At 32.1% G+C, this 21,106-nt stretch overlaps 1 protein-coding gene across 1 annotated transcript in view; it reads right to left on the bottom strand.

The window, feature by feature from the left end:
* The window catches only part of LOC144441127 (uncharacterized), a 112,162-nt gene extending 91,724 nt beyond the window's left edge, over window positions 1-20,438 (bottom strand). Inside the window, exon 1 of the mRNA XM_078130659.1 lies at window positions 20,270-20,438. Within this exon, the coding sequence (XP_077986785.1) occupies window positions 20,270-20,360 (91 nt within the window). The 5' untranslated portion in view covers window positions 20,361-20,438. The remainder of the gene's footprint in view (window positions 1-20,269) is intronic.
* Between the last annotated feature and the right edge of the window lie 668 nt (window positions 20,439-21,106).

Below are 21,106 nucleotides of genomic sequence, written 5' to 3'. Positions count from 1 at the left end.
ACAGGTACATATACAAAAAAAACGTACATGTATGCTCTGACTATGCTGAATGTGAAATATTGTAATAACTACACTTTCAAGTTTTATAAAAGATAAAACATAGAATGCACCTGTAACCTTTTCTTATCAATTCTTGAAGCCCAAAAAGAGATCTTGGAATGAACACGAATGTTTTTAATATATTAATGGAAAAATAAGTAACTGTTAAATCAAATGTCACGACAAGGCTTCACTTATACATGTACAACTCCCACAAGACTCACATGGTGCGAAATGATTTGAAATTTTACTCCCCACGCATCACACATGCATCCCCAATCCTTGGAGATGCTTTAAAGCTTTCCATGGAAAAACAGAAACAAGAACTGTTGCCCTTCTTTCTTTTAATAACAACCAGGTCAAGTACTTTTGCAACAGCTGAGTACATGTATATCCAAGGAGTAAAATCTGTGATACATTTCTTGAGTTGGTTTGTTTAGTAAATGATAATCCAGATGCTAGACACAGTATAGGTTTATTTCCACCCCCTTCAAAGGTCTGCTATTTGCATTATCGTTCATATCACTTTCCTTGTGTGATCTCTCACTCGGTGAAATTCTATCCATTGAAACCATCTAGAGGTCTACAGTTTCCAAAACATCAAATAAAGATACATCATCTTTAGAAAAGAGTAGGATACATTTACATAGACACACACGGTTATAATTTGTAACAGTCACTATACATGGAAAGAATTCTTCAGAACATAACACACATTCTTTCTACACTACAAAATGGTTCACATGATGAATGCAATGCGAAAGATGAACTGAACTCATTCCGACAAAAATGTATCAAAATATATTTTCGGGCCGTTCTATGTTATAACAGTGTACACTTATGTCATTGATTCCTCCATGCTTGAAATGAATGAGATGTTGAAAAGTGCCTTAATTATTCATAAAGCTTAAACAGGAATGATTAATATATAAATCCGTAATATTTTTCTTAATTCAGCTGGAAAATACTCAACAATGACCACTACATGTACTCATTTTCTACTTGTAATGACAAAGCCCCTTAACTTGTATTTTCCTTGGCTGAATAAAAAAAATAAGGGGCAATAATAAATACAGTGATATACATGTACTACCAAACATACAATTGTATATATTGTATACATGTAGTGTATACCTCTGAAATTACACTGTATTTTATTTTTCAAAGTTTTTTAGCCGTATCCCTATAGAATCAAAGACAAAATCAAAATAGAATGTACATACAATCTATTCATGTATGAGTGAAGTAAGAGATGATAATAGAACAAAGTGCTTATTGTCTACCTCATAAATATTCCTTTCCAAACTTTTTACTTTATTTTAATGCTGGCTTGTGTTAATGCTAATGTGGTGTTAAAACTACGTAAAGCATGATATCAGCTTGTAGCCAGCCAGGAGCTAGCACAGCAGGATGCAAATCTTGAGCTGCACTGTAAGGTCTGTATACAAATGTACTAGTGGGGACACAAGAAGATGAGATACAGAGTTACGTGCAAAAATGCATGTGATCTATTCTTCATACCAGACGGTTATGATGAATAGGCCCCTATGTGTGTATGTCATATTGATTAATCATCAAGAATAAAGTTCTTACTGTGACACAAACATACATTTATAAGTCTGAAAATATATATAGCTTTCAATTTCCTGAATCTTATCTGAGTTAAAAACCCTGACAGCTGTTTAATGTTAACATACAGATATCACTTTTTTTGTTACCTGAGCGAACTATTAATGTTAGTCCTGACACAAGGAATCACACTAATGTGACCTCCAAAGCATTACAATAAATTGACTACATGTTTTTCGTTTTATCAGCCATGACTTTTCCCTGACCTGACTGACTTATAACACCATTTACAAAATGTACGAGGTGAAGAGGATGTACACGTACTTGCAACTATACCTTGGAATCAATTCACAGGATGTATAGGCAATGACACATCCTTGTAGACAATTACAAATGTACTAATTGTTTTTTTTTTCTCTGTAATCATGTGTGACTCCCTAGCCCTTCATAATTTTAAAGATGTTACAGTCCTATGTGAATGTAGATTGTACAATTGTGCACATACATGTACATTATGAATATCCTCTACATGTAATAGTTTAACTGTACATGTAGTTGTATTGACTGATCAACTGGGGTTGCTGGTGGCCGAGTGGTTAAACCACTTGTAACCACTACAGTCGAAGTTCGAGCCCTAGTCTGGGTTTGATTAAATTTGCCACGTTGTAAGTACATGTAGAAGTGTGTCATTCAGTTTGACTCTACCAAACAACATACTGTAGATTTCCCCAGGTATATGTACATGTATACTCATTACAATACTGAGCCCATGATGGGTGTCCCTCATTGGACTTTTTGGGAGGCAAGCACTGATATGTGAAGAGAACTACCTGTATACAGTAAAGAAAGCTAAAATCACACCTTTGTATAAACTCAGAACAAATTCTAGATACATTTCTAGCTTCAGGAGTAGCCTAGGACATGTAAAATATAACTTTGGGATGGTAAATTAGAAATAAATAGCACATTTGGATGTACAAATGTACATGTAGATGTGTACTAGAGACCTTGAGGCTTGATCATGCAAAGATTATTCAGCATTAATGTCTCTATCCAAACTGGCAGAATAGTATGTCTGTAAAATTGATGGCAGGTTGGTATCCTGGGTCTCTGTTCAGAATGGGTCTCCTCTATTTCATAATTACTCTCAGACAATATAATACATATTTGTATTCATAATGTTAATTTCAATAGCCAACTCTAATACCATCTACATTTGTAGTAGCAGACATAAGATATTTCATAAATACACATTTAGATCTTGACATTTTCACATACGGAAGTTTCCCAACAAACATCTTACGATCGCATAGAATACATTTTGTATGCATCCTGTTGGAATATGATTCAATTGTACTTGAGATAACTGAATACATTTAGATGATTGCCCTTCTGTTTATCTTATCTTAGATGATCACAAAGAACTGCAAATTTCAAGAGCTTTGTTTATGTATGATCAGACTCTTTAGTTACCTTGTTATATCTGTCATCTTTATGGGGTGTCTAACTTGGGAAATCTACGAATATTCTTTTGCATAAGAAACGACATCTAAAGTTCATGTTTTGCTGACATGTAGCTGACTAGGGACATGCTGACTTCCGCTCAATCATAAATTTTGTGCAGATTGCAATACATTGTGGGCACAGGCCCCCTTCATCAATGTCATAGATTTCAAAAGAAGTAGGAACAAAACTACATGTATATTACATGTATCTACAACATAAATATTACATTTTGCATCTATGTACAAAGTGTATTAGAATACGCTTACGCAAATTAAATTTCATTTTTATGCAAATGACAGGCTAATTTCTACTTCTATACATATAATTTATTGGCACCCTCTTAATATAAATTTGTGACAAAGCATGTTATAACATCTTTGGAGCTAACAAAATCTATTTGACAGTAAATTAGTTGCTAAAATACAATTATCATTGAGACAATCAACAAAGATATATATTGATATTGACATTTATATACAAAAATAATGCCAATAATAATCTTTGGATCAAGTTTGTATATAATTTTTACATTAAATTTTATGAATTGTCTAAGTTAAAATATCATTGTTTTGTTTTATTATGTTACTCTTTTATTACATTATTTTTGTAACAATGAGAAATTTTATTTTTATTTTAATGAATAGACAAATAAAACATTTCAATGATTTTCTGACACAAGTCTGTATTAGAATGTGTGAATACATTAGTCCATTTAAAAAAAACGTCAAATTTTGCCATCATTATGATTCATATTTCTGTGTGTGAAGACATTAATATTCTTAGCATTTTTTGAGGTCAAATTGCATTCTTTAAATAGAGAGGCAGGTGCATGACAATATTACTGCAAACATTCCATTAAGCAGTCTTTATAACCTTGCTCTCCTTCTCACCTACATTACAATGCATAACACTGTTGCACCAACAATCACATTCAATTTAATTCCATCTGACTGATTCGGTTAATTAAAGCACTTTTCTCTTGGATTTATCTTTTCCTGCTTTATACACTGAGAATAGATATGAGTGTGTTCAATGGCAACTTTGAAAATAAATTATAATATTGTGACTATACTGTATTAACTGAAATAATAATTCATTTTGCTATGATTTTTACAATCCTTCTCATGGGCAAATAGACATACACAAAAATGTACAAAATGGTTTGTTTTCTCCCCAGACACTAAATAAACATAAAAAAACACAAAAAAGTTCATGTTGCCTATCCCGCCTATAGTATAATGCCAGAATCAGAAGGCAAGTATTTCTAACATGTTTGTGCATAGTAATATTATGAAATTTGTAAGTAAAGAATACACTTTACCTTCTAAATATTAAGACAAAGTGAAAATACTTTAATTACTGCAACATTATCCAATTATGTCACTTTTTATGTGATTTTAAATAGTACATTTTGGGGGAAAAACTTTGTATGGATTGATTTTCAATTTGTATTGTAATGACTTTTTTTTACTTTTTCTTGCAATTTTTTGTGTATGATGAGTAATTAATTCAAAATAAACTATTATTGTTATCATTAATAAACCTTAAAAGAGAACTGAATGCCTACATGTACCAGAGGAAATGATATCAAAACATGTTCACATCATGACATATTTTGCATATGCAGACAGTGTATAAATTTAGACTCGACTATTTATCCACTAATTATTTATATTCACTTTGTTATATAAATCAGACTCTGAAACATCAAAGCTGTACACCAATATGTTATCATGTTAGCCTCCATTTTCAGCTTGAATGCAATGGTTTAAACCTTTTGGTGAAACTGTATATAGTTACCTAAATCTACACTTGATTTCTATAATTTAGACTTTACTGGATTTTACTGGATGTCAAATAAATATAACTTTACAAGGGAGTCATCTTCTATGCTCGGTAGTCAAATAGCCAGGGGAATTGTTTCAGCTACAATTTTCCAATGATTTTCATTGGTCTAACAGACTACCATCTGATAAGTTTGGTAGTTGAGATACAATGTTTAGTAGTCTACATGTATGTGTCCAGGACTACCGCTAATTTGGTAGTCTTGATACAATGTTTAGTAGTCTACATGTATATGTCCTGGACTACCAGTACTTTGGTAGTCTACTGGTAGATACATACGTACATAGCCTACATTGTGCCCTGGACTACCGCTGATATGGTAGTCTAGATACATGTACATGTATGATGTTAAGTAGCCTACATGTACATGTATGTGCCCTGTACTACCACTAATTTCTAGCAATGAACATATCCATGTAGAATACGATGCCATAGTAATACATTGTACATGTATATGGTGAAATAGACATACATGTACATGTATGGCATGTGCTATGTACATTTAATTGTACTAGGGTCACTATTACAATTTCTACTTCATAACAAATTTAAATGATTATGTACATAAACCATATCAGCAGGGATATCTGCTGTCATTTAATTCCATACTTTGTTATATACCATCTCCTATCATAAAATGTAGTTTTTCAATACCCTATTATCCATAATTTATGCTGGATTTATGGTATCCATCTTGGTACAGAAAATTCCACTGCATGTACATGTACATTTGTGTGTGTACTATAACACTAAAAAATGAAATGGATATTGGCCATACATATTTATAAGGAACATCAACTTTGATGGTTTTTATTCATATTTGTATCGTTTTATATTTCATCAACTACATGTACTTTCCCCACTTTTCGTTATTCATAATTTATACAGAATTAATTAAGTTCATGTTGGAATAGGAATTCTGATATACATGTCCAATATTAAAAGGAAAAATTAATGTCTGAGTACCTTCTGAGAAGCTCTACCAATGAGTAAAGACAAACAGCTTTTTTTTTAAATCTGAAAATGGATTTTGATATTTATGAAGAATGGGGATTGTTCATATTGTTACTGAAAATTCCAGCACACACTAAGACATGAAATGGATATGTGCAATATCTGTAAGAGAAACAGATTATTTTTCATCAATAAATTTTCTACCTGTACAAATGGTTTCATGATTGAAGTTTAATGAGGACTAACTCCAGTGAGATCAATGTCAATTCATATGTCATGAAGATACAATGTACCTACAGCAATGCAATACCGGTATATTATAATTGCCAGGTGCTCAATTTCAAGGTCGCTTTTTCCTAAAATACACATTCATACATTTGAATTAAAAATTAATTGTATATGTGCATTCTATTTGTGTATTATTATTATTGTGTCTAGTATGCTTTTGTACATTTGTAAATATACATGACTTACCCTTTATTAGAGTTTCTGGCTTTGCACCAAATCAAAACATCCCTGTTTAAAAGAATTCAAAGTTTCCGAAAGGAAGCATTACTCTTATATATAAACTCTGCTTGAAATAGTCTGTATGTAGATACAATTCTCCAATAGTTTTGTTTGCTTAGCCAAAGAAATTATGAGTAACCTAAGGGGCCTTGTCAATACGGGTTGCATGATGAGTAGAGACAAAACCTTTTATATCACAAGTATTTTCTGGCTGAATTGGGGAATGATATCATTATACATATACATGCATAATTTATGCAAAATAGGGAGATTTGGAAAACTTTGATTCATATTTTGAGCACCACAGAATGAATGTCGCAGGAGATAATTTGTTGTGATGACACGATGTACAACAACCAGCTAGAGGTATATCACCCATGATATTTTTTGTTCAGAAGTATTCAACGTGGCTTACAATGTATGTGTGGCACAAACATGTACATTTGTATGTATACTCTCAGTGACTACATAATGTATATATGAATTCTGATACAATCAGTAACCAATTCTCATTCACAAAAAAAAAGAGCAAAATCCCTTTGGAACCTACAAATGTATACTAATCTATAGGAGCCATGTAGGAGAAAATCACCATCCATTCACAAGTACAATGTATATATAATCACTGAAGCAATGCAAACGCCGTGAGATCTGTTTTGATAGTACATAGTCTACGTCACTGGATAACCTTCCTGGCATTTACCTTCTCTAAGTGATCAATTCCACCACACTTTACTACGGAAATGATGACATTGTAATGACAGTAGATTTGGCTTCATTTTTTTACCCTGCCAGGAAATTTACTTGATGTGTCCATTAACCTCACAGACACTGTATTTATACTGTAGATTTCTCCATACATACTAATATTTACGAGGTACATGTATACAGTCATGTATTGCAGACAAATTTTCAAATCCATTCACATTATCGACACTGAATCTTGACACTCAAATATCTAGTGTTATCGATATCATAAAATTTTAATAATTTTCATTCAAAAAATCTGTCAAACTCTCTTAAGCACCATACCACATATTACACTAATGTATACCTCATTCAAGCCTAGTTAAACACATTTGGGCAAACAATATGGAACTAACACCTGGTCATTTGATACTACAACAATATCCGTGTGTGAACCAAAACTTGCAAAATCACCATTATTTTTCCATATTTTCATAAATTATGCTTGCAGAGAAATAACTATATTACTCCCCAAAATTGTTCTTCATTCAGCCCGAAAATACTTGTGACCTAGGGAGTCTGTCACTAATAGTCTTTTGACACATGGTAACAGGACTCCTTAGGTCATTCATATTTTCCTTGGCTGAATGAAGAAAAATATTGGGAATGATAATTAAATGTACAATGTACCCCGTAGTTTGCAACACCATGTAATATAATCCTTTTTTCGATGCGTACATTATAATTTAGAATTCCATTTATTTCACGTACATGTACATGTTTGCCTTTCTTCTCTTTTTACTCAACTTCATGTGAAAAATACTTTCTAAAAGACCACTTTTTTACATCTCTTCTAGTCTGGATACCAACTGTGGTTTCTAACCACATTGAGTGAAGGCATAAATCATAACGATACTGTTCTACATCTCTCCCTACATTACTAAAATGAAAACATTCCGGACAAATATTTTTAGCATATCTGAAATCCCAAGAGTGTTTCCTAAATGTCATTCCATATTAATATTCCATTGACATATTTTCCATGGATTTTTTTTTTCTAAATATAGTCTGGACAACTTAACATAAATTAATAACTTGTCTGATAATTACTACTTGGCATTAAATGACTTAATATATATGGTTATTACATTAATATTTCATTTAATAGTAGTATGCTGATTATTGATAATTCTCTTTGATACTTGTAGTAATTTAAAGTATATTAATGCAATATCATATAATAACAGTTATTTATCAAAATTTGTCAGATACTGCAATTGACAGTTTTATTTAATTAAAGGGTAGAGTTCAGATCCAACATCATTTTTTCATATATGTAAATGTTAAAACATTATACATGCTGAATCAAGTCACTATCTACATATATATTGGGTACAGTAGATACTGCAGTAGACAGTTTTACTTTTAGTTAATTAAAGGGACAGACTCAAGACCATAATATTTTTCTACAAAAATATACATTTTTTTTTCTTCATATTATTAAGTAAATGTTGAATTATTCTACATGCTAGTCACTGATATATCAGTAGATACTGCAGTAGACACTTTTAGATAATTAATGGGACAGACTCCAGTTCATATTTTTCTATTGTTTTTTTTCCTTTCATATCTAAATGTTAAATAATTCTACATCCTTAACAATTATATCAATAATGACAAGGAGCTCTGTAATTTTGTACTGACTATAAAATAACAGAGACTTAATTGTATCTGCATGTACATTGTATGCAAAACATAATGTGTTTGCTTCAAAATTCAAAGTTTGAATCTACATACAGGTACACGTAAATGTACAGTAGCAATGTGTATATGTGTACACATGAAATTTGTTTGTTTGTTTGTTTGCTTGTATGTTGTCCTTTAACTGGAGGAAAATGATATTTTCCTACATCCTTTAACTGGAGGAAAATGATGTCTTCCTTGTGTAGGAAACCATGATTGAGTGCTACATTAAACCCATGATGTATTTCTAGTGTTCGGCATTAGCAACTGTGGAGATCAGACTTAGATGTACGATAATGAAAGTAAATTCCAGTTGTTTTTAGTTTGGAATATAAACAGCTGTATACAATGTACATTAACTTCTTTCACAACACATACAGTAAAGCACACAAGTGAAATGTTCACATAATATAAAATTTGTCACAAAGCAGTCACCACTGTACAGTAAATTCAATCTTAATTCAATTTCCTCTTCTGGACATAACTTCAAAATAAAAATGTAAATTGTTCACTTTACATTTACCTTTCAATGACACAGATACAAATTGTGTTCTGTTTATATATTCTTATCTGCGATATGTCCTAAAAAACACTTGGTTAATTGGAGATCTCTGGAGAATCCTGCTACCTGATTAAATCAAGTATCCTCCCGCATGCATGGCAGGAATTGCAAATGAGACATTTACCTGCTCCCTCTCTCTCTACTCAACCATTCATGTAAATTCATGCATATAACATGTAACACACACTGCTACTAAAGTAGTCAAAATGCCATTTAATAAAACCACTTAATATGTATTTGTATGCGGTAAATCAATATGTGTGTGTGTAGAAATAACAAAGTCTTGTGTATTTTTTATCATTTTCATTCTCCACTATGTCGACCCCCCCCCCCCCACCACCAACCCATCCATAGCCAACTGACCCAGTTCAGCCATAACGAAAATATCAATAATGTTGACTGCCAGCATTTTTGACCACTTCTATTTATATGATAATTTTGCTGTATAAGTACTATTTGTGGATATTTTTGGCCAAGTGTCTCACTTCAATGCGTCTCAAATAAGACCATGATGCCTGTTACGTCATATCCTCAATGCCTACAATGATAAAATACCCCATATTTGTTGTTTTTGTGTTTACCCTCATACCTCTGGCATGCACCAACTGATTTCAACCAAACCTGGCACATCAATCAAAGATGGTAACATGGTAATAGTTCTTTCTCACTGTGTACATAACTGATGAAAAACCAACCCAGCTATACATTTACATACTATCATACATGTACATAAATGTGTTATGATTCAACACAAGCCTGTACTATATAATCACTGAAATGTATACATAAAATATTGTTGTGAAAGTTAACCTTTGACCTTTACTTCTCTTGTATGCAGTTTGACAAGTCAAGTCTGGAGGGACCTACAAGTACATGTTATGTAGTTGATTGCTGTAACACTTTCTATACAACATACACGTATACATGTACACATGTACATGTAGTTGTACATGACAAAATATTATGTAGATGAGCACATTGACATGCTTGTGTTCCTATATGTACATTTATACATTTTGCAGCACACCTTGACACCAATGTACATATACATATACTGTAAGCGTTACTGCCATATTTTTCATCTTCTGTTCAGCCTCAGAGATTAAAGACAACAAAATTCTACTGTAACATTTGTATTAGTACGGAAAAGTATAAGTACACATGTAATGTGAGTGTATATGTACATGTATATACAAATATGATTCTATGTTTGGGTCACAAGTTCATAAACTTACATACAACTTGTCTCAGACTTACAAGAACATACACAAACAAAAACTTGGCTGGCCATTTTACCAGAGTCTCCAACAAATGAGAAACACTTCATCAATTAAGTATATTTGAATGCATATTTGAAATAAAAAGAATAAAACTTTTGAATTAATCTGATGACATGCCATACATTTATAATGCTTGGTCATGATCAATTAATGTAGAAAAATATATTTACTAAACATTTTGAAGTTGATTTGTAACATTCATTTCTGTACAGATGAAATTTAAAATGAAAACACAAGAGTGAAACATACATGTACAGGACTGGAGATCACACGTTTAGTTCAATTTCTAACTACATTTTTATAGGGAGTTCACACTACATTATATACACTTCACTTTGGCCACTTTAGAATGACTGGTCAAGTGTAAAGAGTTGGTCCAGTCAGTATACGTGTACATGTATGTAGGTTAGTCAGGTGCAAGCAGGTGGTTTGAAGTCAAGACTACATGTGCATGTAGGTTTGAAGTTGGGAGAAATTTATGAGACAGTGTGAATGTATTTGGGCCAACTGTGGTTCCACACATTTGATGATGCATGCAAGTCTCAGCTACTCCAATCTGACATCATACATGTACATGTATGTAGGCTTATGACAGGTTTATTGTAGCACTTTTTACTTTCCAATCTGAATGCCACCAAAATACATGTACAACCTTTTCAATCATTTCTTGTCACCATAAACTGAGAAAGTTGAATGTACATGTAGCACCATATAGTACCATATACATGTATATGTCTATATACGCAAGTATATGAAGCCTGAATTATTTGTGTGTGTGACCGATTGACCTAACCTAGTACAATTACCCTCAGTACCAAGGCAATGAAAATAAACAATACATCAACAATGTCTATTCTGTCCTGCCAATACCAACAGTAACTGTAACACAACACCACTTCACTGAGATACAAATGTACTGATAGACCTGCATGGTTGAGTCATCAATTATACTATGCATCACTGCATGTATCATTGTGTATGCCAGCTCAGGTCACAATACAACATATCCGTGTGTGCTATCATGACTTTCTGTAAGAATATGTACATGTAGGTCTCTACATGTACATACACATGTACAGTCTGAGGCTGGAAATATTTTCATGTAGTCTGGGTTAACTAAGCAAGTTCTACATTTGCAGGGCTTCACAAGTCACTGCATGGCTTCACAAATGCACATATCAGCAGCAGAATTCTGTCAGACACCATGTACAGTCATGTATCATACACAAATGGGCTAATTCAGCGATTTTTGTTACATAAGTTAACAATTAACATACAAATGTATATACATGTATACAAAATGTACAATATACATGTTTGAATCATTTGGGAGTAATATTCTGCTAGGCACCATGTATCAACTACATGTACATGTATACCTAGTACATGAGCTCATGATCATCAAGCTACATTGTACTGGGTATTTACTGTTATTTGTTTGAATCATTTAGGGAACAGTAAAAGTATAATATGGGGTTGATGTGAAGTTATCACAAGGTTGTCACTGATTGGAAAACATACATATACTTTATCACTTATTAACAATACAGCCAACAGATGGGCTTGCTTCCTTTGTTTTTTTAACCAATCAGAATGAACCTTATAGAGTGCTTCACATTATCTGATGATATGTACAATCATGATGTACATGTGTACCAATGTCTCAGTCAGTTTGGGGTGGTAAATACAAAATGTACAATGTAGACACATACATGTATTATGCATTTCACACGGTTTCATAATGAAACCACATCCTCTTGAATCTTATGATTGCAAATTAAGTGAACTTTATCAGAATCATCTTGGGGACGATCGGTCGCAAACTCGATAAGCGAACTTTGTTTGCTTAGGGGAGGGGGTCTGGCGATGCGTTAATGGAATTGCTGAATTTCATTTTCACACTTCTAAACAAATTTCGACAGAAAACTTTCATTCCTTCAATGATAACAGCTTTTGTATTTACTACTGAGATGTTGATAAGTTAACAAAAATTTAATTCTAATGTGAGATATGGTCCTGGGTTGCTGGTAATATTTTAATGTGTTTACAATCATGTTTTTACATTACTTCGATCGTAGTGGCGTGACCGCTACAGTTTTCATCATAGTTTACATCATATATTAACGTTTGATATCACACTTGTTAACATTTGTTTAGGGGAGGGGGAGGGGTTTTTGACCAAAACGAATGATGTTCGTTTGTTGAACTTGTGCGACATTGTGTGACCTTCCCTTGTACATTACCCACATGAGTTGTTTATATGTATAAATCAATCTGGCAAATGGCTACCAATATATTTATTTGGGGTGGTAAGTACAAAATAACATGTATATAACTACACTGTGTATTTTATATAGGCTTCTCTACCATAATTGCAGCCTAAGACATTAATCATCATATACAAATTAGATCACCTGCATCAGATATATATATCTTCTGTATTGCAGTGTTACCATGGTTAATAAACCTATGGCAAAACATTACCTTCCACGTCCACACTACTTTGAAGTGTTCGGGTCATGGAGGTCAAATGAGCGATGACTTTCTTTGGCATGTATATCATAAAAGACATATGAGCTGTCTTACATGTAGTGCCAACATGTTTGGGGAATACACCCATGTTTTTGTTACAAGTAGTTGGCTGGTAACATCATTAAATGCATGGATGATTTAATTTCACCATATGTATTTTCCAAACAAAGTTTTAGCCTTACAACAAAAACAGTGTAAATTAGGTCAGGTTTATGACAAACGTTGCATCTTCTCAATTACTGTTACCATGGTTCTGAAACTTTATGAAAAACATCAACGTCCACGTCAACACTAGTATGAAGTATCCAGGTCATGGGGATCAAACGAGATGCTTTTTATGGACAACATGAAATATTGCTTTAAGTTTTTAACTGTCCAGACGCCATGAACATAAATACTCTTCTAGGAACTGATACATAATATGCTGTACATTAATTTTGTATGTGTAATTTTCACTAGTCGATAGTCTCAATAGCTCTAACTCGCTGATAGCAAGAAGATCCTACGTTTTATATATGTAAAATGTCTAGAGGGCATGGAAATAGATATTCTTTTTCCAAACAGACCTTGGACATATGAACATAAACCTCATGCCATTCCAAGTAACTTTACACTACTTAACCAGTCTCCGTAAAGTCATCAGTTTTCATGTATTCAGCATGTTTTGAATTAATGACAGCTGTCCTGTATTTTTAAGCATTATGAGGTCAAGATTGACTATGATTGAAGCAATATAGATCACCAGAGACTTTCTCACACACCAATGAGGAAAACAGAGAGAAAGCCACTCCCTAATTTCTCTGACAGTAATTTTATGACTGCCGTACATATACACTAAAGTTTACAGACCCCAGATTTGCAGTTAAATGTACACAACTTCTAAGTAATTGGGTCCCAGAGACCCCAAAAACTAAAACTGACATAAAACCCGCTATAATTGAACAATACTATCAATATGTAAATTGTTCTCAATTTGTTTGCATTATGTAGACATAAGCAAACAAAATTAAAATTGGTGTAGAAGTGTTCCTAAGTCAAAACTGTTTACTTTACTTAACATTTTGGACCATCCTTGACTGAATTTGAGTGGGTTTGGCAGCATTCCTAGTCAGGATAAGCTTATAAACAAAAATATTCAAAATTAATCATACTAAAAAAATAATTTAAAAAAAATTAATCATACTAAAATGAAAGACGCTCTTTTCATCTTAACATGTGAACCCCTTATCTGAGATGCAAGTAATGAATATCGACTACCAAACAATCTCTTCTGTGAGTTTTTCTGTCAGCTTGCCTCATCCCTGATAATCACAAAAAGATAACAGATGCATCAAAATAATCTAAGCAAAAAAAAACCTGTTTATATTACATTTACAGTTCATTTTTATTACTAGATTAATGAAACCAATGGACTATAACTTGATGATAATTTCAATTTGAGTCCATCTAAATATATATATATATATATATATATATATATATATATATATATATATATATATATATATATATGTGTGTGTGTGTGTGTATACATATATACATGTATTATATATATATATATATATATATATATATATATATATATATATATATATATATATATATATATATATATATATATATATATATATATATATATATATATATATATATATATATATACATCATTTGTGTATAATACACACACAAACACACACACACACACACATATATATAATATAATATATATTATAATGTAGATACAAATGTACCATGACTCAAATTATAATGTATGAATTAGTTTATAACAAATGGTATAACATGTAAACGTTTCATGACTAACTGCCGGAATGTGTCATTCTACCAGTAGAATTGAAATCAAGCGGATACAGAAATTTGTCACACTGAAATATGCTGGTAAACAGTGAAGCCAGTCACAATGATATTGCTCATCTCAAAACATCCTTTGTTTTCACTTTCGCTTTGCTATTGTCTATTTTATGTATCAATATCAAATGAAATAATATAATGAAAACTCCTTTAATATTTTTTTTTTTTAATATTTTTTTAAATTTAAGAAAAACAAGGATATCAGTTTTATTATTGTCATGTCTAGGTGCTTTTTCCTTCATTTAAAAAAATTAATTTACAGCTACTTATGGGAATAATTTCACAATCATAATTATGAAATTATATAATATGCTAATTTTTGTCATGAGGACAGCTAACTACATGTAGTACTCATCAGCTTTATTCACAGACTCAATGTAAAACAGTAAAAGCCCATCATAAGGGGATGTCTTGTGCATATTTGTATGCATTACACAGTTATGAGTACAAACACTGACATCTACTGATAACAAATAAAACGTTTTCATTGCTTCCTATTTACTGAATCTAAATTTTAATATTACAATAAAGATTGAAAGCCTGCGATAAGGAATGTCTTGAGTATATTTCTATGCATCACATACTTTGCAGTATAAAACACAACTCTGTCAAGATGCTTTATGTAAATTATCGCTTTAAAAAACATTCCTATTTAATAATTTATTTAACCTAAATTTTAATATTAGGCCTAAAAAATAATCACTGCTGACCCTAAACTTTTTTTTTATGTATTCGAGAAAAAAATAATAAAATTGCAAAAATTGTGAAGTCTCACGAGAAATAGTAGATATCAGACACTGACATCAACTTAAAAAGACAAAATAAAACTGTTTTTCTAATCTGTAATGGCTGTACCTCTGATAGGAAGAAACAGAGACCATTAGGAAAACATTGGAAAATATAACTACCTGAACTAGACACTCACACATGAAAAATAAATATAATAAAGTAAAATAAAAAAGTAAAATAAAAAATCTACCTACCCCATCTATTCTAAAATTGAACGTAATCAGAACCACACAATTTTTATTAGGCCAAAGGAAAGCCATAATATGTATAATGTGTATGCATCACATAGTTGTCAGTATAAAACCCAACTCTGCCAAAATGCTTTATGTGAATCATTGCTAAAAATGTTCATATTTACATAACCTAAATTTTAATATTTAGAGTAAACATTGAACCCTGTGACAAGGGATATCTTAGCATATTTGTAAACACAACTTAGTTTTAAGTACTAGATGCAAGACATCTCTGCCAATACAATGTAAACAAAACGCTTTAATTGAAGGGAATCATAATTCATTGCTTAAAACACTTTGATATTAACTTAATCTAAATTATAAAAAATTAAAGTCTTCCCTTTCTCTGGACGCATGATACGGTCAAATTGTATATGATGTATATGTACATGTATGTACAAGATATATACATTTACAGATACAAAACTACCTGCCAATAAAAATTAAAATGCCTTAAGTTATTATATTAAAAAGCATTACTAAATGCTTTTAGTATATATTTGATTAGCTTGAGGAGGAACTGCACTGGTTTTGTTTGGGTGAACAATAGATTTGAAATAATTATGCATACATTTTGAAATTGTGAAATTTTGCATTTTATGGATGGCATCGATTTTTCGGTCTAAAATGATCATCAACTCTTGACTCAAAATTTGTTCCATATTCTGTTGTTCACTCTAGGTATTAGTTTCATCAACCCAGGAAACACTGCTGTCACAGCAAGTTATATCATAAGCAAAAGATACAATTTGCTTTTGTATTTCCATTCCTATTCTAGCAAATTTGGACAAAAATTATAATATCAACATCATTAATACTAGTTATGTTTCATCATTTGGTATATACACCAATTATTAAGTGTATTGTTAGTTTCTGAAGCAATAAATACTAGAATTTTCAGCAAATTTATAATTTATTAGAATTGTGAAAAGTGCAAAAAATGTACATTAAAATAACTTGTAGTTCATAATTACAGATTATCTTAATATATTAAAGAACATAGTTTCACCCCAGTTTTAGTTCATCCACAGACCCTCCCCTCCACCTCCACCAACAGTTGGTGGAGAGGCTATGGTTTATCTTTTATCATTGTTTGCATTCTCTTTTATCCATTTTTTAGATGTGAAGACGGTTTCTGGTGTGCGACCAAACTATGAGAGTACTAAAAATAAAGAGACATTTTTTTCCTAAAATTTCAGCATCCTTGTATCATTTTCAAATATACCAATTCCAGCAAGGTTTTTGTCTACATCAACTGGAGGTGGACTAATACTGTAATTGGACTTATATTCTTTTATTCTACAAACCCACACATTTTCTGAGTGAGATATAGGTTGACATGCTAATATTATAACTCACATGAGTCAGCCAGACACTCACAACCACATATCGATTATTAGTCTTTCTCCTTTGAGATTAAACGTGTTGAAAATTGAACACTCCAATTCATTATTCATCATTTGCATTTACAAAATTATAACTAATTAGGTGGAAAAATTGCCTCAAGCATGGCCTCAACTAGGTTATCATTACATTGAACCACCTACACAAAGTATACAACATCCTCTGTGATAATGATAATAATATTGATGGATTAGCCAGCATTGAAAGCCATGACCTCACAATTGAATGTCAAAGACGTAAAGACTGATTGCCTATGCTTTAAATCAACATGTCCTAACAACACAGGATATGAAATTTGAAATTAAAATGAAACTGGTACGCAATATTTTTTTGGGGTTATATCTAATATCATGAACACCTAACACAGATGAGTGTGCCAATGTTTGCATTCACTGTAAACAGAATAAAACAGGACCTGTAAAATGCCAGAAAATTTTATATTGAAAACAAACGCTTCCAGGTTGATACATGTATATATAATCAAATCATCAAATTTAATTCAGCAATATTTAGATTTTTTCTCAAATTTCCATTATTTTTTTAAAGTTATACATGTACAATGTATATTAATATGCTTTTTATTGCCTTTGATCACTGAATATTATATATATATACAATATAATTATATAATGTATATATTAATAAAGGCGTCTCTCTGGTGTTCAATTTGCAAAAGCGTGAAACTCTTGAGGTATGGCTTAGGACCTCCAAACTCCTTGGATTAAGTGTGTGTGTGTGTGTGTGTGTAAAATATTCAAGCTTAAGTTAAAGATAATTATAACACCATCATTATAGTACATGTATGAAGCATTTACAATGCTAGCCACCAGTTCACCTATACTAGGAACACGCAAATTAGATATCTACAAATTCTAGTTTTCCAACACATTCTTAATTTTGCTGAAAGTTGTCATATATTTGACACATACACTGTACTTTTATATTCAGTATTGTCACTGAATTATAAGACTTAGAGCATTTAGTATGACTTAGACTATGAGTCTATTACAAAACATGTATTTTAAGTAAATACAAACTGTAAATAGCTACAACTCTACATTTTGGTACCTACATTGTACATGTATCATATTTATTCTTAAAATTAAGGATATCCAGACTTCACTAAATCTTGCTTTCCTTCTCATATCTTTATTTCCTGGTATTTATATCTCTCATTTTGATTGTGGAAACAGGATATACAGATAGCATGTAAATTGTAATTCTTACGATTAGATATTTCATTATGACAAAAACAGAGTAACTTCTCAGAACTAGCAGTATTGCTTTTAATATAATGTATTAGTATATTGACATTTACACATTATTGACTTGTCCAGCATAACCAAAAGACTAATTTCGATTTTTTAATAATAAGGCCAATAAATATTTTTTTTTATTTCTAAGTTGTATTTATTCAACCACTTTTACAAGACTGGCTTATTGACTTTACAGCCATAACACAGACATATCAATTATTTTAATGGTCAACATGATTACTTTAAGTGACTCACAATTAGTGTTTAATTCAATTGAACGTTAACCACACAAAGTACATTTGTATACCTAATCATCCAAACTGTCTATTCATATGAATAATTTGGAATCATATTCTTTATTACATTCACTTTCGCTTTCATTTTTTATAAAGGAAATGTTGAAGAAATCCCAGGGGATGTCCTTAATTTTGAATCTGTCTAAAAAAAAAAGTATACAGTTGTAGCAAATGGCCAGTATATTATTAGTAGACTTGACAGTAACACTAACATTTTTTACTTCATTACCATTTGTAAAGTTACATTTCTCTGTATTTGAATTTCTGAATACAAAGACATTTTTTCCTTCTTTGTTATAATAATAATACTCAGCAGCGAAAGAAATATCATGAAGGAATTTAAAATTTCATGTATGTGCTTGCAAATACTTTCCATGAATCATAATACACAAAGAATACAAACTATGATGTCCATCAGATTGAAATCAGAGCATTGTTATGAGGAGTGAATATTTAATTTAAATTTTTTTTTTAATTTTAGTGTTTTATGTAGGTGTTCGAGTCTGACATTTTGATGATAATTTCAATTAAAGAGAAAATATTGAGGAAAGCCACTGGTTTGGGATCACGAGGTATTCTCTCCCTTCTTCAGCCACTACTGCTGTTTCCACACATACCAGCATTTCAATGGGTTCATTCATTCAAATGTGTTCAACGCCATTTGTCATTATAAATATAGCAACACACGATGGTGCAGTTACGACCGAACACTCACAATTTCCGTCTTGTCTCATACTTTTATCATTTTTTTTTTCTTTTCAGGTTCTGATTATCTTTCAAATATTACATGTGATGTCAAATCTGACCATCGACGAATGAATACAGACATAGCCCGTACCAGCTGTCATCAAAGCGTACAACGGTACAGATATAATACATGCACGTACGACAACAAACTGCCAAACCCACTACTAGAGCGAGTACCGTTCCCGAATGCAGTCGTATGCCGTGTGGTCAAAAAATTACGACGCTTTAAAACCCAGCGCTGGAATAACAGATGGAGAATTTAATAAATTACACAGAACTTCATTTATTATCTTGAACTTATCTCAACATGAAATCATTTGACGTTCTTTCAACTGTAATGACATATGTATATTCCGTTTGGCAGATTCATTGAGTCCGTTTACACCGGAGATCGAGAGAGAGAACACCGCGACAATAACCCCCCTCGACTCTGGTGTGTTTTTGTACTTACGTTTGACCGGAACCCCTTCTGTCGAATGTCCTGGTATATTCAATAGTATCGTTGTTACAATCAAGGTGGCTAGGACGATCTTCGAGGCCATTTTCTCAGTAGAAATCGTTATAACATTCCCCGTAGTACTGTACACTGAATATCCGAGCTACCTAGGCCTCCATTACAGTCCGGTCGACGTCACGATTGGTGAATGGGATTGTGGGTAAGATATTAATAAGCTGAGGATAAAGCAATCGTGTCTCTGACGTAAAACCACCTGTAGGAGGCGATTGAACGAAATTCTCGTGTTTATGCCAGACAAACTGTATCATAGCTATGGATTATTTTTTTCATAAGTTTTACGTTTCCATGCAGTCAAAGAAACTTGAGTATATGCATCACAAAATTCCCTTGCAGAGCAGTAAGCTTACGTACCTCGGTATTGTACACTTCATACAAAATATATGGTATTTTGTGGGTGTGTCGTGTTGTTGACATAAATATCACCGTAAATGTAGCGTTGTGTTGCAGAATCTTTTCTACTGCGTGTTGTTTTGTGTTATTTTCCTGATTGTATACGACTTCAAGGTGTTCTTAACCTGCACAAAGATATTGACACTACAAAATTTGAATTGTTCTCCACAGTGCGTGCTTGACGCATAGATATAGCCTAATTATGTCAACGTGATATGTACCCGGGATATGTACGGTATTTATAGGACATGATATGGCCATTCTATCGTGTTTTTTTTTCTTCATATTTACGAAGTGCTTGTGTGTGTCGTCGCTGTTGCTGCTGCTGTTGTCTTTGCCTTCGTCTTTGTTGTTGTTGTTGTTGTTGTTGTTGTTGTTGTT

This window comes from Glandiceps talaboti, chromosome 10 (assembly GCF_964340395.1).
Source record: "Glandiceps talaboti chromosome 10, keGlaTala1.1, whole genome shotgun sequence".
In the NCBI taxonomy this organism is placed as follows: Eukaryota; Metazoa; Hemichordata; class Enteropneusta; family Spengelidae; genus Glandiceps; species Glandiceps talaboti.
This window is presented reverse-complemented; position numbering and strand designations above follow the sequence as displayed.